This window comes from Trichechus manatus, unplaced genomic scaffold, assembly GCF_000243295.1.
Source record: "Trichechus manatus latirostris isolate Lorelei unplaced genomic scaffold, TriManLat1.0 scaffold00004, whole genome shotgun sequence".
NCBI lineage: Eukaryota > Metazoa > Chordata > Mammalia > Sirenia > Trichechidae > Trichechus > Trichechus manatus.
This window is the reverse complement of record NW_004443940.1, coordinates 9420020-9436897: the sequence shown is the minus strand read 5'-3', so window position 1 is coordinate 9436897 and position 16878 is coordinate 9420020. Positions and strand designations below refer to the sequence as shown.

General features: G+C 50.3%; 1 protein-coding gene across 1 annotated transcript in view; it reads right to left on the bottom strand.

Annotated features, from left to right (window-relative positions):
• The window catches only part of RAB11FIP5 (RAB11 family interacting protein 5), a 46515-nt gene extending 32016 nt beyond the window's left edge, over positions 1-14499 (bottom strand). Inside the window, exon 1 of the mRNA XM_004369205.2 lies at positions 13814-14499. Within this exon, the coding sequence (XP_004369262.1) occupies positions 13814-14244 (431 nt within the window). The 5' untranslated portion in view covers positions 14245-14499. The remainder of the gene's footprint in view (positions 1-13813) is intronic.
• Between the last annotated feature and the right edge of the window lie 2379 nt (positions 14500-16878).

The window sequence follows — 16878 nt, the reverse complement described above, 5'->3', positions numbered from 1 at the left end:
TGAGTGAAGTAAGTCACTCACAAAAGGACAGATATCATATGATTCCACTGATACGAAATATCTAGAATAGGGAAGTATACATAGACCTAATTTTATTAGTGGTTACCAGGGGCAGCTGGCAGGGAGGGGAAAGGGGCACTCACTCCTTAGGGGACACTGAGCTTCTGTTAAGGGTGATGGAAAAATCTGGAAATGGATAATGGTGATGGTTGTACAACATGATGAACACAAAGTCACTAAATTGTGCATGTGAAGAATGTTGAAATGGCAAATATTTTAGTACGTATATTTAACCACAATTAAAAAAAAAAAAGAAGTAATTCTTGAGGAAAATACCAAAATGCCTCCCCATAACATTGCCTGCCCCAGATTTCTACTCCAGGCCAGCAACTGGACATTTCAGACAAAACGCTGCACATTAAATCACTTGCCCTCAGGAGGCCAGCGGTCTTCAGAGACCAGGCTGCCTCTGTCCTCTCCTCCCCAGGCTCGTAAGACCTAGTAATCTTTGCTCTGGTAGGAAACTCCTGCCATGTAAATGATTCTTAATTTGAATGATATCACCAAATTAGAAAATAATGGCACAAAACTGGGCTTTTGCTTGCTGAAAGTGAAGATGGCTTAAAGTACTTACTGATGAAGGTAAAAGACTACAGGCTTCAGTATGGATTATACTTCAACATAAAGAAAAGGAAAATCCTCATAACTGAACCAATAAAAGCATCATGATAAACGGTGAAGACACTGAAGCTGTCGAGGATTTCATTCTTCTTGAAACAATAATGCCCATGGAATCAGCAGTCAAGAAATCAAATGACATACTGCACTGGGCAAATCTTCTGCAAAAGACATCTTTAAAGTGCTGAAAAGCAAAGATGTCACTTTGAGGACTAAGGTGTACCTGACCCAAGCCAGAGTATTTTCAATCGCCTCATATGCTTGTAAAAGCTAGACCATGAAAAAGGGAAAACCAAAGAAGAATTGATGAATTTGAATTGCGGTGTTGGTGAAGAATATTGAATACACTATGGACTGTCAGAAGAATGAACAACTCTGTCTTGGAAGAAGTACAGCCAGAATCCTCCTTAGAAGTGAGGATGGCAAGACTTTGTCTCGCTTACTTTGGACATGTCATCAGCAGGGACCAATCACTGGGAAAAGACATCATGCTTGGTAATGTAGAAGGTCAGCAAAAAAAAGAGGGAGACCCTCAATGAGACAGATTAACACAACAACTCCAACAATGGGATCAAACAGCAATGACTGTGAGGATGTTGCAGGATCAGGCAACATTTCATTCTGTTGTACATAGGGTCACTATGAGTCAGAGCCCACTTGATGGCACCTAACAACAACAACAAGCCCTGCTACTCCTGTGCACAGTGTGCCATTCTGCCATTCCTACTGTGTTGTTGTTGTTAGGTGCCGTCGAGTCAATTTCAATTCATAACAACCCCATGTGACAGAGCAGAACTGTCCCATAGGGTTTTCTAGGTTGTAATCTTTACAGGAGCTGATCGCCAGGCTCTTTCTCCCACGGAACCACTGGGTGGGTTTGAACTGCCAACCTTTTGGTTGGCAGCCAAGCCCTTAGCCGGTGTGCCAGCAGGGCTCCTTGTTCCTACTGTAAAAGGACCAAATAGTTAAGAGAGAAAGTGCTTCTTTATGCTGGGATTCCAGGTGACATAGAAGAAAAAATAGAATTAGAGATCTAGGAGACAACCATCAATAGATACTAAAACCATTGGGGGAAAGATTGGTGGGAAATTTCATGATGGACGGGTAGAGCTGACAACCTGGAGCCCACTGTGACTCTGGGCCTCACTGAAGGCAAGAGGGCAGACAGGTGAGTTTCCTGATGGGATGCAGTGGCGTTAGCCACTCCACCTGTGAGGGACTCCTGCCGGGAGGGTGGAGCCTGGGTAACTGACCAGTGTTCAGGGGGTGGAGAACTAGGTTGAAGGGTATCGTGAGCAAGCAGAGATATTTTTGAGGTAATCAGGGAAATATGAATATGAATTGGGTATTCGATGATTAAGGAACTGTTGTTGATTTTATGTATGTATGTGTGTGTGTGTGTGTGTGTTTGAGACGATGGCATTATGGTTATGTTTTTTAAAAAGCACTCACATCTGCTGGAGATGGTTAGAGGTGCATCCTGAAACATTTAGGGTGCACTGACTCATTCATACCCCCTCCTGGCCCCACTTAGGGCCAACAGTGGGATTATATTAGACACCTGCAGAGGTCAGTGGGTAAGCCTTGGACCAGGGTACAGGCTATTTCTCCTTGTCCTATGACTGAGCCTGCACACCTGATCTTGTCCCTTAGCCTTGTGCTAACCTGTGAGCTCATCAGCCCTCTGGCACTAACACGGGGCCTGGGAAAATGCCAGTGGACTAGAAGATAGGAGACCTGGGTTCTAGTACTGCCTCTGACTTACTAAGTGGCTTTAAACAAGCCACTTTACCTCTGTAAATGGGGGTGATAAAATTAGCCAGTTAGGTTGCAAGCGGCCATTCAAGGTACAACAATTGGTCCCTACTCACTTGGAGCAACAGATGAAGAAGGAGAGTCACGAAGAGAAGGAGGAAACAGAACGTGTGGCTCTTTGACTCTGTGAACAGCCAACTGCCTCCTTTGCCGTGAGACCAGAAGAACTCAATGGTGCCCGGCTACTATTATTGAACATTTTGATAACAGGTTCTATAGAAGAACCCTGACTAAAAGGGGGAAAATGCAGAACAGAATTTAAAATTCTCATGGAATCCAGACTTTCTGAAGCCCGGACTTGATGAACCCCTGAAACTACTGCCCTGGGATAACTTTTAAACCTTAAACCAAAAATATTCCCTGAAGTCTTCTTAAAACCAAACAACAGTTTAGCTTAACTAGTAAAAAAAAGTCTGCCTTGAGTATTGTCTCTTTTAAGATCTATCTATATAGGATCAAATGGACAACAGCAACCTGAAAGATTAGATAGGAATCTTAGGGGACAGTGAGTTTATGTTAATAGGGAACAACTCAGAAAAGATGGGTGAGAATGGTTGCACAACTTGAAGAACATAATCAACGTCACTGAACTGTACATGCATAAATGGCTGAACTGGTATATGTTTTGCTGTGTATATTCTCAACAACAACAAAACTAAATTATTATTTTTTTAAATTAGACAGTTGGGGCAGGGAGACATGCCACCTAAATTACTCCTGACATCCTATCCTGACACCCACACCACAAGTAATGTCCCTCTCAGAGGCACCAGAAACTGGCCAGTAAAACCCTACCCAGCCAGGCCTCCACTTAAACTTTTCTCAAGTACTTACCCAGAACAAGAAAGGGAGTATCCTCGAAGAGCTTACATCCTTGGTGGTGAAATAAGATAGCCACATTAACAAAGGGAAAAAAGTGATCAGCACCACAAAAATGCACAAATAAAGCTCTTACAAAGGTTAAAAGGGAGTGGTGAGATGGTTTCCAGAAGGGGCGTGCAAAACATGGCATTTATACTGGGACTGAACAATGGATAGAACAGAGGCGAGGAGGGGGTCAGAGAGACACTCCAGGTGGAAGGAACAGAAGATGGAGATGCCCAGGGCTGGACACCTGAAGAAGGGCAGAGAAGTGCTGTGGGGCAGGTAGGAGACTGCCTCAAGCACCACGATAAGGAGCTAGAACTTCATTCTGAGGCCCCAAAGAGCACTGTTGTTTACAGTTGCCGTCCAGTCAGCTCTGACACATGGCAAACTTATGAAGAGAATGAAACATTGCCCAGTCCTGCGCCATCTTCACAGTCCTTGGTATGTTTGAGTCCCACGGGGCATGAAATAAGGACAGCACCTGATGGACACTGTGCTGTAGGAAGGGCGCCAGACAGCTCGACACAGCAGAGAGACGAGGCAGGGGAGACTGTCATGAAGCCAGCATAGTGCAGGGTAGGGTCCCGTGGCCAGGCTAACCTGAGCAACTCTTTAGGCCTTAGCAGTTTTATTTCTCATTATAAATTAATCAACTGCCTATAAAAAGGCAGCAGCAGCTATGGTTACAGCCCAGAGCAGAAGTAAAAATAAAATTTGCCTAAACTAGGACAGTAGCAACGGGGAAGGTAGCAGGGACCAGGGGTCCCCTCCCGAGCGCCGCTTTTTCATGCTCCTGCAGCGCAGGGCCCCCACCCTGCACTCTCACCCTCTGTTGACAGCAGGGACTGTTACTCACCTTTTATCCCCACACCCAGGGACAGGAGCTGATATATGGAACACCTCTAACACCTGCTGAATAAATGAGATGGAGCTGGCAGCTTTACTCCCAAAAAGAAATTGGGAAAAAAAATCATTTTAAGGGTATTATGAGAAAACCCCAGTGAACTAGAAGAGAGGAGACTTGGTTCTATCCTGCCTCTGACTTACTAAGCGGCTTTTAAAAAGCTACTTCCCCTCTGTAAATGGGGGTGATAAAATTAGTCCATTGGGACAGGGAGCAGTGCCAACTAAAACTGTTATTACTTGGAGTTTGGGGAGACAACTGGAAAAAACTTTCCCCAAGTCTCCTCTATCCTTACGTCTTCCATCCTCTCCAGTGTTACCTCCCCAAGCAGCCTTGCCTTACACACTGCCAGGCAGGAGGTGTGTGGGCCACAGGCCAATCGCCTTCTGGCTCCGACACCCCAACCTAACCACCCTTCGACTTGGTATCTGCAGTAAAACTGCAAGCCAGACACAATCACAGGACAGGATATTGCCTCTTATCAGGCCAGAAGGATGATCCTTATCACCTCCTCTGGCACCATGCCCAGCACCAACTATCCTTGGAGCCCAGAACAGTCATCTCATTGGTTACCTCTGCCTCTGCAGAGATGGCTGGCCCAGTCCACCTCAGACCCCAGCAGTGTCAGCCTCCCTCCCTTCAGGGCACAAGCATCTTGGCTACTCTCATCTCTCCTACTGCTGCAAGCTCCAAAGGTGTGTCACTGTCAGCTGGCCTCAGAGGTGGCCAGGGGCCTGCACTCGCCCAGCAGACAAGTCTACCACAGACAGCAAGTATGTAGTCCGACAGCACCATGTAGAGAAAGAAGGGCTGGGCTTGGAGGTCAGAAATCTGGCTGCTGCTATCTAGCCAGGTGACCTTGGACAGGTCATTCCACCTCCTAGGACCTCAGTTTCCACATCTGTAAAAATAGGGGTCATCTGCTACCCTCAGGGGAGAAGGAAATAAGGCATTGCCAGGAAAGCACTCTGAAAGTAGGCCAAACCACACGTACGATTTGGTTTTGTCTGTCTATCAAGGGCCTTTTACAGGCTACCTGTGGCAGTGGGGTAGCCCAGGGCCAAACAGCACTGACTCTGCCCAGGAAGAGGGAGAGAATCAGCAAGATGACCTCTCCCAAAGCATCTTCAGCAAAGGGGGGAATAAGAAAGAAATTCTGCTTAACCACGACCCCCCCGCATTTGCTCCTAACCCCATATTCACCCCAAAACAGGAACCGTGGGTCATGGAGGACAAAACTAACTGGTGCCCATCCCATCTGCTAGCGTTTCGGGTCAGACCCTAGAACAGGTGGAGACCAACAATAAATGTCCCTACGTGGGAAAGTCAGCTGGTCGCAGGTACAGACTCTGTGCTGAGAATGTTGCATTTGGGCAAACCAAAAGGGAGAGAGAGAAGAAAACATGGAATGCATTTGCTTATAGATGCATTCAATAACTTTGTAAGGTGACACAAGAACTGGTAATGGTGGTCGTCTCTGAGGAGAGTTGCCGGCTGACTCGAGGTCAGGGCAAGGAGATTTTTTTTTCCCCAAAATTTTATTTTATTTTTTGTTATTATTGAGAATATACACAGCAGAACATACACCAAGTCAACAATTTCTACATGTACAATTCAAAGACATTGACTACATCCTTCGAATTGTACAACCATTCTCACTCTCCTTTTCTGAGTTGATCCTTCTCCTATTACCAAAAACTCACTGCTCCCTAAGGTTCCTATCTAATCTTTCAAGTTGCTGTTGTCACTTTGATCAAATGTAGATAGTTTTCAAGAGAGCACAGTGTTCAAGGTAGACATTCTTTACTAGTTAAGCTAAACTACTGTTTGGTTTTAAACTACTGTTTGGGGACAATTTTGGTTTAAGGTTTAAAGATTAGCCCAGGGCAATGGTTTCAGAGGCTCATCCAGTGTCCATGGCTCCAGAAAGTCTGGAGTCCATGAGAATTGAAATTCTGCTCTGCATTTTCTCGGTAAGGGAAATTTTTCATTGAGTGCATTTTGTACCTTTAGGATTTTGAACCAGGTGAGCTACTCAAAAATAAAAAAGTTACATTAAAAATACACTGTTTTGTGGAAAGAGGCACATAGAAAAGCTTGGCACCCCCCCTGCTTCCTCTCCTGGCCCAGCCCCACCCCACTCACCTCCCCTTCTGGAGGGACAGTTTCCCTACCTGACACTCACAAGGCCATATCACCTCACCTGTCATTCAAGGCCCAACCTCCCCCAGGAAGCCCAACCTGATCACTCCAGGCCCCAAAAGTACCCTCTTCTTTTGCTCCTTCCCTCGTTTCACACTTTTTATTTGCTGCTTCATAAGTTAATCATCCCTCTTGTGAAAGTCTTGTCTCAAACACATTTTCATCCTTCTGGGGAAAGGGTGGTACATTTTATTTCCTCTATATCCTCCACAGCGCTGACCTAGGCACAGTGGTTGCCCAGTCACTGCTTCCTGAATGTTGAACAAAAGGGGGGAAAAAAAGCAAATGACTGCATTTCTGTAGGAGGAGGAACTGGATGGCTGGGAGTGCTCTGTCACCGTAAAGCAGGCATTTGATGGCTCTGGCAAGGTCATGAAGTTTCATATCTATTGATGTCCCCAAGCCCTGCTCCAGTGTACAAGCCCTAGGGGAGTGACTCTCTCCAGGGGTGGGTGTGTGTCCAGGTCAAGGCAGAGCTTCCCAGGCCTCACTCACTCCTGGAAGGATGTCCTCCAGCCCTGGAAGGATGAGGGGGACACACCCTGGTGGCAGTGATACCCACCTTCCCAAAGTACCAGGTGGCAGCCCCTGGAGCAGACACGACCAGGCCTGGAGATGCAGACCAAACGTGCTTACCCCAATAAAGCAGGGCTCACACTGGAGAAGGAGGACATGCTTACAAAGCCCCTAAGCCTAACTCCCACCATCTGCTTTGGGGAAGAGAGGAAGCCTCAGGAGGGCAGCTGCTGAGCCTCTGGCCCTATGCAGAGCAGAATCATGCGAGACATGGAGGGAAAACTGAGATGGGCAGTACAGCATGGTGGTCAAGAACATTGAATCTGAAGCCATACTGCCTGGGTTCAAATCCTGGGCCTGCCACTTACTGTTTGCCTTTAGAAAAGTCACTTAACCTCTCTGTGCCTCAGTTTCCTTAGCTGTTAAACATAGTAACATTGCCTATACTTCAGAGGGTTGCTGCGAGGACCTATACCTCAGGGGTTACTGTGAGCTAATGTAAGTCAAATCCTTAACCAAAACCAAACTCGTTGCCGTCAAGTTGATTCTGACTCATAAAGACTCTATAGGACAGAGAAGAACTGCCCCATAGGGTTTCCAAGGCTGTAATCTTTACAGAAGCAGACTGCTACATCTTTCTCCTGCGGAGCAACTGGTGGGTTCAAACTGCTGACCTTTTGCTTAGCAGATGAGTGCTTAACTACTGCACCACCAGAGCTCTTCAGTCAAGTCCTTAGGGCTTGACTAGACCAACAAGGCAAGATTTTAATAATCCACCAAAACAGTGCTATGTGCTCCAGGTGTGGAAATTCAGAGAAGGTGGGCTGAAAGAAAGGCCCGCCGAAGGCCAACCCGATGGCCTTTGGTGTATGTCCCCTCCTCAAGGAGGTCTGCCCCTCCTCAAGGAGCACAGGCCTCAGTGGCTCAGTCTGCTCTGAACATCCCCAGTGCTCCCTACAAGGGCACCATAATACAACAGTTGGTTATCCCCGTCCTCCAAATACAGAGGGGGATGGTGTATCTTCCCCACAAGACCGCCCCTCCAGGGCATGTAGACAGGGATGCCCATGTCCTCCCCTCCCTGGAAGCTCCACCCTCTCTCCCCCAACCAGGGGCCCCCTCTAGCCTTAGCCCAGCAGGAACTTCAGAAACACCTCTGGATTAGACTGTCCCTCAAGGTGAGCAGATGAGCACCAACACCTCTCCCCTTTCCGAGCTCCAATCTCCCATCTCACTAAAACCCCATGGGAATCTGCACGGAAACCTTGGAGTGCCAATACTGTCTCTTCTTTACCCCAGATCCTACAGGTTTTGACAGAAACCACACAGAGCCACACTCTCCACTAATTTGCCAACTAGCTGAAAGCACGTCCCTCTCCCTCCCTCACAGAGCCTCAGTTTCCACATGTCTACGTAGTTAAGGGAGCCCTGGTGGTGCAGTAGTTAAGAGCTCAGCTGCTAACCAAAAGGTCGGCAGTTTGAATCTACCAGCCACTCCTTGGAAACTCTGTGGGGCAGTCCTACTCTGTCCTACAGAGTCACTGTGAGTCAGAAACAACTCGACGGCAAGGGGTTTGGTTTGGTGAAATGGCTAAGTGCTCTACCGGCCGAAAGGGTGGTGGTTTGAATCCACCCAGATGCACCTCAGAAGAGACAGCCTTGAAAACCCTACGGAGCAGTTCTACTCTGCACACACGTGGTTGCTATGAGTCGGAATCAACTCGGTGGCAACTAACAACAACAAAAGCGTTCTTCAGCTCTGATGATAGAATTCCATGATTAAGGGCTGGGCTTTGCACCCAGGCCAACTGAAGGTCGAGGTGGCCTCTGATCAGCTCCCTCCCATGTAAGCATCTCCTCTAAAGCACTGCCTCCTGGGGTCTCCACTTGCAGAGCCCCTGGTTACTGCTCTCTGAGGAGAGGCCTGGAGTCCAAACCCACACAGAGTCATATTCCAGCATGAGCATCCAAGCCCAGCTCCCCTCTCTGGCCACCATCATTCCTGAGGGAAGAAATAACCCAAGAGGTCCTTAGCCAGCTCAGCCAGCAAAGTGATCAGGCTCCTCACTGAGGGGACTGCCAGCTGCATAAAGGGCCCACATTGTGTATTTATTTTTATTACTTGGCCATGGGGAAGGACAAAGCTTTTTCATGACTACATCATTTTGCAGAGAACTGGCCCTGCACAAGGAAAAAAGCATACTAATTCCCAGAGCAAAGAGAGCTGCTGTCTTTGTGTTAATTATCTGTCCTAGACCAGGGTGGGAAGGGCAGGGGAAACATCTGGACAAGGCAAGACCAGAGTGTCACAGTAATGAGGTGACCATAATTAACAAGTGGGGCAGGCAGCTCCAATCTGAGGAAAAGGACAGCCCTCAAGGTCACCTGGGACTGAGGCTCTGCTGAGGAGCGCACTGGCACTGGCAGCCTACAAGGCAGAACAGAGCAGAGATAGGCTGCACCACAGGCCCCTGCCCAGGGTCCAGGGGCAGATGCGAAGGGAAGGGGAAGCTGCGGTGCCAGCAGGGGCCGCCCAGTCTGACAGAGGAGTCACACTTTCTACCCCTCCCCACTCTCCAGATGCTGCTCAAACAACCCCATATAAAAACTGCCCCACAGCTAAGGGAGATACAGCCTCCTGCATCCTAATGAATGGCTTCTAAGTACAGCCACTCCCTTCCCTGGCAGCCAAAACAGACTTCCCCAGCAGCCCCTCAGGCCTCAACTCCAAGTCTGGGGTTGTGGCAAGAGCTAAAGCTGGGGACCCTAGCAGCCTTGGCTGCTTCCTGAGGACCAGGGTGGCATCTGGAAACTGACAGAGGAAGGCTGTGGGGTTGTGCACGTACATGTACACACACACACACACACACACACACCCTGAATGCTAGAACATCTGCCCACAACAGTTACGTGCAGGCCACCTGGGATGTAGGGATGGATGGAAGCACTCAAAGACCATCCCAACCTCAGGCCAACAGGCTACATGTTCCCTCAGGCCCCTGCCCTCTACAAGGACATCTCAGGCCACTGTGGACAGTCAGGTAGAAGGCTTTGCTCTCAGGCCTATGTCTTCCACAGCCACAGGCCTCCTTGAGGTTCTCTAGGAAAGAACAATGGTGCAGGACCAATGAGGGGCTGCCCATAGTCAGAACAGTTTTACTCTTTTGCAATGAAGAAGGACACACTGGTCCCAACCCAAACTGGACTCACAGTCTTAGCTTTCCAAAGATCCAACAAGCCCAGATGACGGTACCATCCTCCACACTCCAGATCTTACAGCAGGGACAATTTCACTCCATACCAGGATCAGGGATGAGGTGGGTGATGGGCCCCCTAAACAGTTGTGCCCTCCCCTCCCCTCTCCCAAATACACAGACCAGCATTCCCAAAGGGCAAAGACCATGTCTCCCCAGTCAAAATGGCCTCATAACAGATTCCCTATCTTCCCACTCAAAAACCTTTGCTTGCTCTTCCTTCCCTCCCTCTCCCAACATGTTCAGGGTCATTCACCTAGGTATAATCCGCATGGATAGCCTAATGGTCAGATAGGTCTAAGTGGCCCACCTGGCCACAAGGGGGACAAAGAGAACTAACGACTGCCACCCTCTCCCCTGACTGTCAGGAGGAGTCAGAGAGGCAAACATAGACATATCCACTAGGGAGCACTAGGAAGGATGCTGGAGGTAAAAACCAGAAAGGAAATCCATGGAGAAGCATCTCTTAGGATTTTCAGACCCACAGGAACCATGATGATCCAAGTATGGTTTTACTGGGGTAAGAGGGTTATAATCAGTTGACTTGTTTACTATATTAATATCTGTTTTGAGAATTTCCTCTTCAATTATTTAGAAGCCTCCAGTGAAATCCCTTACCTCAAAGAGCTCCCCACTGGCAAAGGGCCTCCAGGGGATGCTGAGGCACCTAGAACCCCAGTTACCACCATCACACAAAGCAATAATATTTTGAGAGCTTGCTATGTGTCCAGAACTATACTAAGCCTTTTACAGATATCTTATTTGGTCTGATCAACTCTGATTATTATCATGACCTTTTAGAAATGAGGAAGTGAATTAAGTAATCTGGCTGCTAGTAAATGACAGCACTGAGAGTCAAACACCAGTACCCAGGTTCTTAAACACTGTGCTGTCCTGCTTTCCCAAGAGGGCAAGGCTGCCGGGGAGGAGAGCTGCAGGGCTACAAGCCGATCTGAGTTTGGCTTCACCACTGCAGAGGCCTCCCAAGCCCAGCCCTACTTCTTGTGCCTCTAGCAGCAAAGATTATGGTGGAGGGTTGCAGACCCTGCCATCCAGGGGTCTGCAGCTTTCCAGGCTCTGGGTTCTATATTGTCTCCCATGAGAGGCTCTTCAGGGCAGAGGTGTCTCCCAGACTAGGGCTACGAGCATTGTTACCAAAACCTCCCTCCACCATCACTGCTGTTCACTGACTATCTAAGCCCGGGGAACACACTAGGTGCTTTACTCGCATTCATTTCATCCTTCACATCAACCCTGCAAAGGTGGTAATTATTCCCACTTTACAGATGAGGAAACTGAGGCACCAAGAGTTAAAGTGGCTTGCAACAAAGTGGCAGGTTTAGGATTAGAATCTGTTCAGAGCAACTCCACAACCTCCCCCCCTTCCACCCACTTAATCGTGAGGCTGTCCTTCCCCAGTCGGGTTCTCTTAGTGACACCTGTGTCCCCATCTGCCCTCCCTGAGACCACCACAAGCTAGCTCCTGGAGTTGCAACAGTGAATGCTGTCCTTGTCCACCATTTTCCAAAGCTGAGGAAAGTACGCTCTGGTCTTCTCTAGCAGTGTCTTGCCCTCTCCCCCACCAGGCAAGATGCAGGCTCATTATCTCAACAGCCCATGCTATGTGGAGTGAGACAGGCAGGGTGCTCCAGGAAATGCCACCAAGAGTGGTCAGTGGGAATGCTGCTAGGTCAGGTCCTGGTGAACTGGAGGATCTGGCCTATTTCACAGATTCTCCCCTGTCCACCACACAAGTACCTGCCCTCTCTACTTATCTGTAAATAACTCAGGTCAATGCATCAGAGAAAGGGAGCTAGGTGGGTTTCAGAAAGATCCTGGTGGAAAAGATTACTTCTATAAAGTAAATTAAGGCTCCCATCAGATCCAAAGGTAGCAAGTCAAATTCTCCAAGAGGAACTGTCCTCGGCTGAAAACAGGCCCACCTGGGCCTATGGGCACAGCCAGCTGACATGAGGAAAGCAAGGGCAGGAACTGGAAAAGCCACCGACCTCACAGAAGCCCCTCCCCGAAAGCCTAGAAACTTGGGGGCAGGGGGGCATCATCTACCAGTCTGGTCAGATTAGCTGAGTAGTGGAGAGTGAAGGACTAGCGAAGGGGTAGAGTGAACTTGAGGCCAGGCACCTCTTCTGAAAAAGAAAGGGTTAAGAGAGCTAGGGGAGTAATTTCCACCCCACACCCACATCCTTGGGCTCCACCAGCCAGGAAAGAGGGAGAAGACAGGAAAGGGGCAGAAAAAAACAAAACAAGGGCCAAGCTATACCACATGATCCCACATCCAGCAACCAAACAGCAAGTCATGAGGGAAGAAGGGGAGAAGGCCAGGTGAGGTGGAAATGGAGTTAGGTCACAGCCCTGCCTGGAACCTGCCCTGTGCCAACCCCACTTCCCACCCCAGGCCATGGAGAGGGCCATGATGTACTCCCTACCTACATCTTGAAAAACCTTCAAGGTCAGATCCTTTTCTACCTAAATCCTTCCTGGTTTCATTTGGTCTGCACCAGGCTCATCCTTCTCTTCTAGCAAACATTTCTAAATTTAATTTACTCAGTTGGATGTCATCTGACTCAGGCAAACTTTTCCAGCACCTCTCCCCACTCCAGGCACACCCCTGTCCCAACCCCCTTACCGTCTCCACACAGGCTCCACCAGGCCCAGGGGAGGCCACCACTCCCAATTAACCCCTTCAGTGATCCACAGCAAGTTGTCAACCCTGGGGGCTGGCTTCCAGATCCAGCCCTAGCCCAAAACAGGAAACAAGGCTCCAAGCTAAAGCCTTGATCTTAGCACAGGGAAGGATAAACGCTGCCAAAATAAATGATTAAAAAGTCCATGGGCCCTCCTAGGTGGAAGTGACTGGGAGATTATCTACCGCTGTGCACTAACCATACCACTGCCTCCACCTAGGGTAGGGCTATTAAAGGCTGACTAAAGCGTTTCCTTCCTTTACTCAGCAGGTTCTCCTGTCCTCAGCCCAGGGGCCCAGAGGGGCAGGGTCCAGAGAAGCGTCTCCAGATTCCTGAGGACATCCGAGAAGCTGGCAAGAGGGATGCCCTCAGCAGCCTCTGGATTTGGTAGGGACGCTTCTACTCAGTCTCCTCCTGGAGAACGCCACCACACCTTCCCCGGGCGAGATAGAGCCTCTCTACTCCCTGTGGGCCCCGCGCCCGGACAGGGAACCCAGAAGTTCTCCTCCCCTTCGAGGAAAGGGAGAGAAGCCTGGAGGACCTAAGAATGGCCCCAAATTTTTCCTTCTTGAGGTTCCCACAGCCCAGAAGCCTCTGGATCCCACTTCTAAATTCTACTTGATAATCCACTCCCAGCGCTTGTCCCCACCCACGCCTCCCGCAGGCCTCACACGGGCCCACCAGAGGCCAAGCCCAGTACACTACACCTTTGGGGGACCGTAGGAGAGCCCCGAAACGGGAAGAACCAACTTGTCGGTTTATGCTCTTGAGCGCGAGGCAAGAGGTGCACCGTCCCGGCAGAGATTCGGGGTCGTATTCCCCCACTAGCCCCGCCCGGTTAGACCTTCAACCGTTTCCGCGACCCCACTTACTCAGTGTGCTGGGCGCGGCCTACGCCAAAGACCTTGTCCAGCGCCACCGTGGCTTGGCCCAGGAACTTGTCGACGCCGATGAGCGAGCGGTGCATGGTGGTGAGCACCAGCTCGCAGGCGGTGGCGGGGCCCGCGGTCCAGGGCGCCGGGTCCGCGTCGGCCTCCTGCGCCCGCAGCAGGCCGTCCAGGGCGCCAGGCGGCAGCTCGAAGGAACACTCCTCGCGCCATTCGGGGCAGCCTGGTGTCTTTTCCACCACCGATGTGCTGTACTTCTCGCGGCCCAACTGGATCACTGTGTACGCGTCGCTGGTGCTGCCCGCGCCGGAGCTCTTGCCCCGCAGCCCGCGGGCCCGCAGCACCGTCACTTGGACGTGCGTGGGCAGCCAGCGGGAGGGCCCTGCCACCGGATCGGCGCCCCGCACCAGGGCCATGGCGGGGGAAGCGGCGGCGGACGAGGGCCAGCCGTGCGGGGCACGGACACGGGGACGAGTAACTTGGCAGCGGCGGAGGGCGGTCACCAGGCGGCTCAGAGAGCCGCCGCCCGCCTGCACAGCCGGCCGCCGCAGCTGCAGGCTGAGTTGGACCGAGCCGGCCACCGCCTCCCCGCCTCCCCACCTCCCCAGCCGCCTGCCGCGCTGCGACGTCAGCGCCCCGCCCCCTGCTCCGCCCCGCGGCCCGCGGACCGAGCCCGCGCGGCGGTGCGGTAGCGCTGCCCACAGTGTACCCGCCTAGAGGCGCGGCGGACCGGGGGCGGGGCGCGCGGCCTCTGCAGAGGGGTGGGAGGGCCTCCCGCGCTGGCCCCGCCCCGGCCCCGCCCCCAGGCCGGCGCAGGATCGAGGCGTCTTCCGAATCCTCGCCTAGCCTCCGTGAGCCTAGGGGGAGCGAGATGTCCTTAGCCGGTATGAAATGCCCGCTTTGCGCCTCCCTTGCCAATCCTGATTCCTCCTTCAAAGTGTCCCCTGCTCCGGAAAGCCCTAGCCCTAAAAACGGCCCTGACCCGCCCCTCCCGGGACTGCCATTGCCTTGACACTGACTTATGGGAGTGAAGGCGAACCGCGACTACTCTCATCGTGGGCTGCACTCACCCCTCCTCCAGCCCGGCCCTGCCCAGGAAGATGCCCCCTTAAACCAGAAGCGATTCCCGCGCCACCGCGTAACAGCGCCGCACCAGAGACCTAGGAGCGTGTGAGCGGCTGCCGCCCCAACCTCCGCGTGCGGGAGGTGCGAGGCCTGGGCGCGGGAGGCCAAAGAGCTAGGCTCGCCCGCGGTGGGCACTGCAGCGCAGAGCAGAATGATGAAAAAATGAGTAACCACATCAATATTTAAGTGTTCACTCCAAGCCTTGGGACTCCTGCGTCATGGGTTGGGGAAAATTATAGGCTCTGGTGAAGGTTGTAATTTTTTCCACCCATTACTAAGTGGTTAATATGTGCCGAGGAGGTCTGGTAGGGCAGTGGTTAAGCTCTTGGCTGCTAACCGAAGGATGAGCGGTTCGAATCCACGAGCCGCTCAGCGGAAGAAAGATGTGGCAGCCTGCTTCCGTAAAGATTTACAGCCTTGGAAACCCTGTGGGGCAGTTCTAGTCTGTCCTATAGTATCGCTATGAGTCAGAATCGACTAGAGGGCAATGGATTTGTTTTTGTTTTGTTTGATGTGCAGAACCCTGGGTGTTTCCTGCATTCTTAGTTTATTAATGATAACAATTGTTAATAATTATAGATGCTGAATTTCAGCCAGCGCTGGTGCTTAATATGCATTACTTCATTTTATCCTCAGACCAACTTCACGAAGTGGGTATGGTTGTTATCCCTATTTTCCAGAAGACAAGATTGAAGCTTAGAGATTAACTAACTTTCCCAAGATCCCTAACTGGTAGAGGTGATGTTTGAATCCACAAAGGACCCTAGAGCCTGTACCTTTTTTTTTTTTTAAGTTTAAGAGCCTGTACTTTTAAAATAATTTTTAAATAAGATGTAATTGTTGTTGTTAGGTGCCATCGAGTGGGTTCCAACTCATAGCAACCCTACTATGTACAACACTGCTGGGTTCGTCTAGTCGGTTCTGAACTCAGAGAGACCCTGTAGGACAGAGTAGAACTGCCTCGTTGGGTTTCCTTCCAAGACTGTGATCTTTACAGAAGCTGACTGACACATCTTTCTCCCTCAGACCGGCTGGTGGGTTCGAACTGCCAACCTTTTGGTCAGCAGCCAAGTGCTTAACCACTGTGCCGCCAGCATGCCTTGTAATACACACACATGCCTAAAAACAACCAAATTGGACAAAAGGGCTTATGATGAGAAGCTAGCCCCACCCTTCCACTCCTCCATGCAGGGATAGGCATTTGTAGCCATTTGTGTTTTCAGGCCTGGTGGTTACCTCCATATCGCTACATAAAATGTTTACACAGCCATTTGTGGATTTATCACATTTGGCCATTATCTATTGCCTTCCTGCTATGATAAATCATGATTTAGCTCATCCACATCACTTCCCTCCCCCAATCTTGTGTAGTTATGCTACTATTTTTACTTCCTCTATCAGATACCTTCGGAGTCCCTGGGTGGTGCAAATGGTTAGTTAACATACCCCACTGCTAACCAAAAGGCTAGAGGTTCAGGTCCACCTAGAGGTGCCTCAGAAGAAAGTCCTGGCAATCTATTCCAAAAAATCAACCATTGAAACCCCCATGGAACACAGTTCTACTCTGACACACATGAGGTTGCCATGAGTCGGAATCGACTTGGTGGCAACTGAGTAATATTGGATACCTTTATAATGGAAACCTTTATTTCTTCTCGGGGAGATTCTCCACACCACCCCTTGACTTCCTATGCTGTGAGAGGAAGGTGACAAAATCCCCACACCCTAGCTCATGTCCTTCACCAGGAATATGCATGTAGGAAACCAATATACCAGGCAGAGGAGACCCACAGGAGCAAACTCACAAGCCCAATTCTGACAGCCTCCCAATTTAACTCTCCCATCAAAAGAGAGTAGGGGATGAGGGGTTGGGGAGTCCTGGGCATTGCATCCCTGTGAGCAGTGTCTGGCTTTGGAGACAGCCA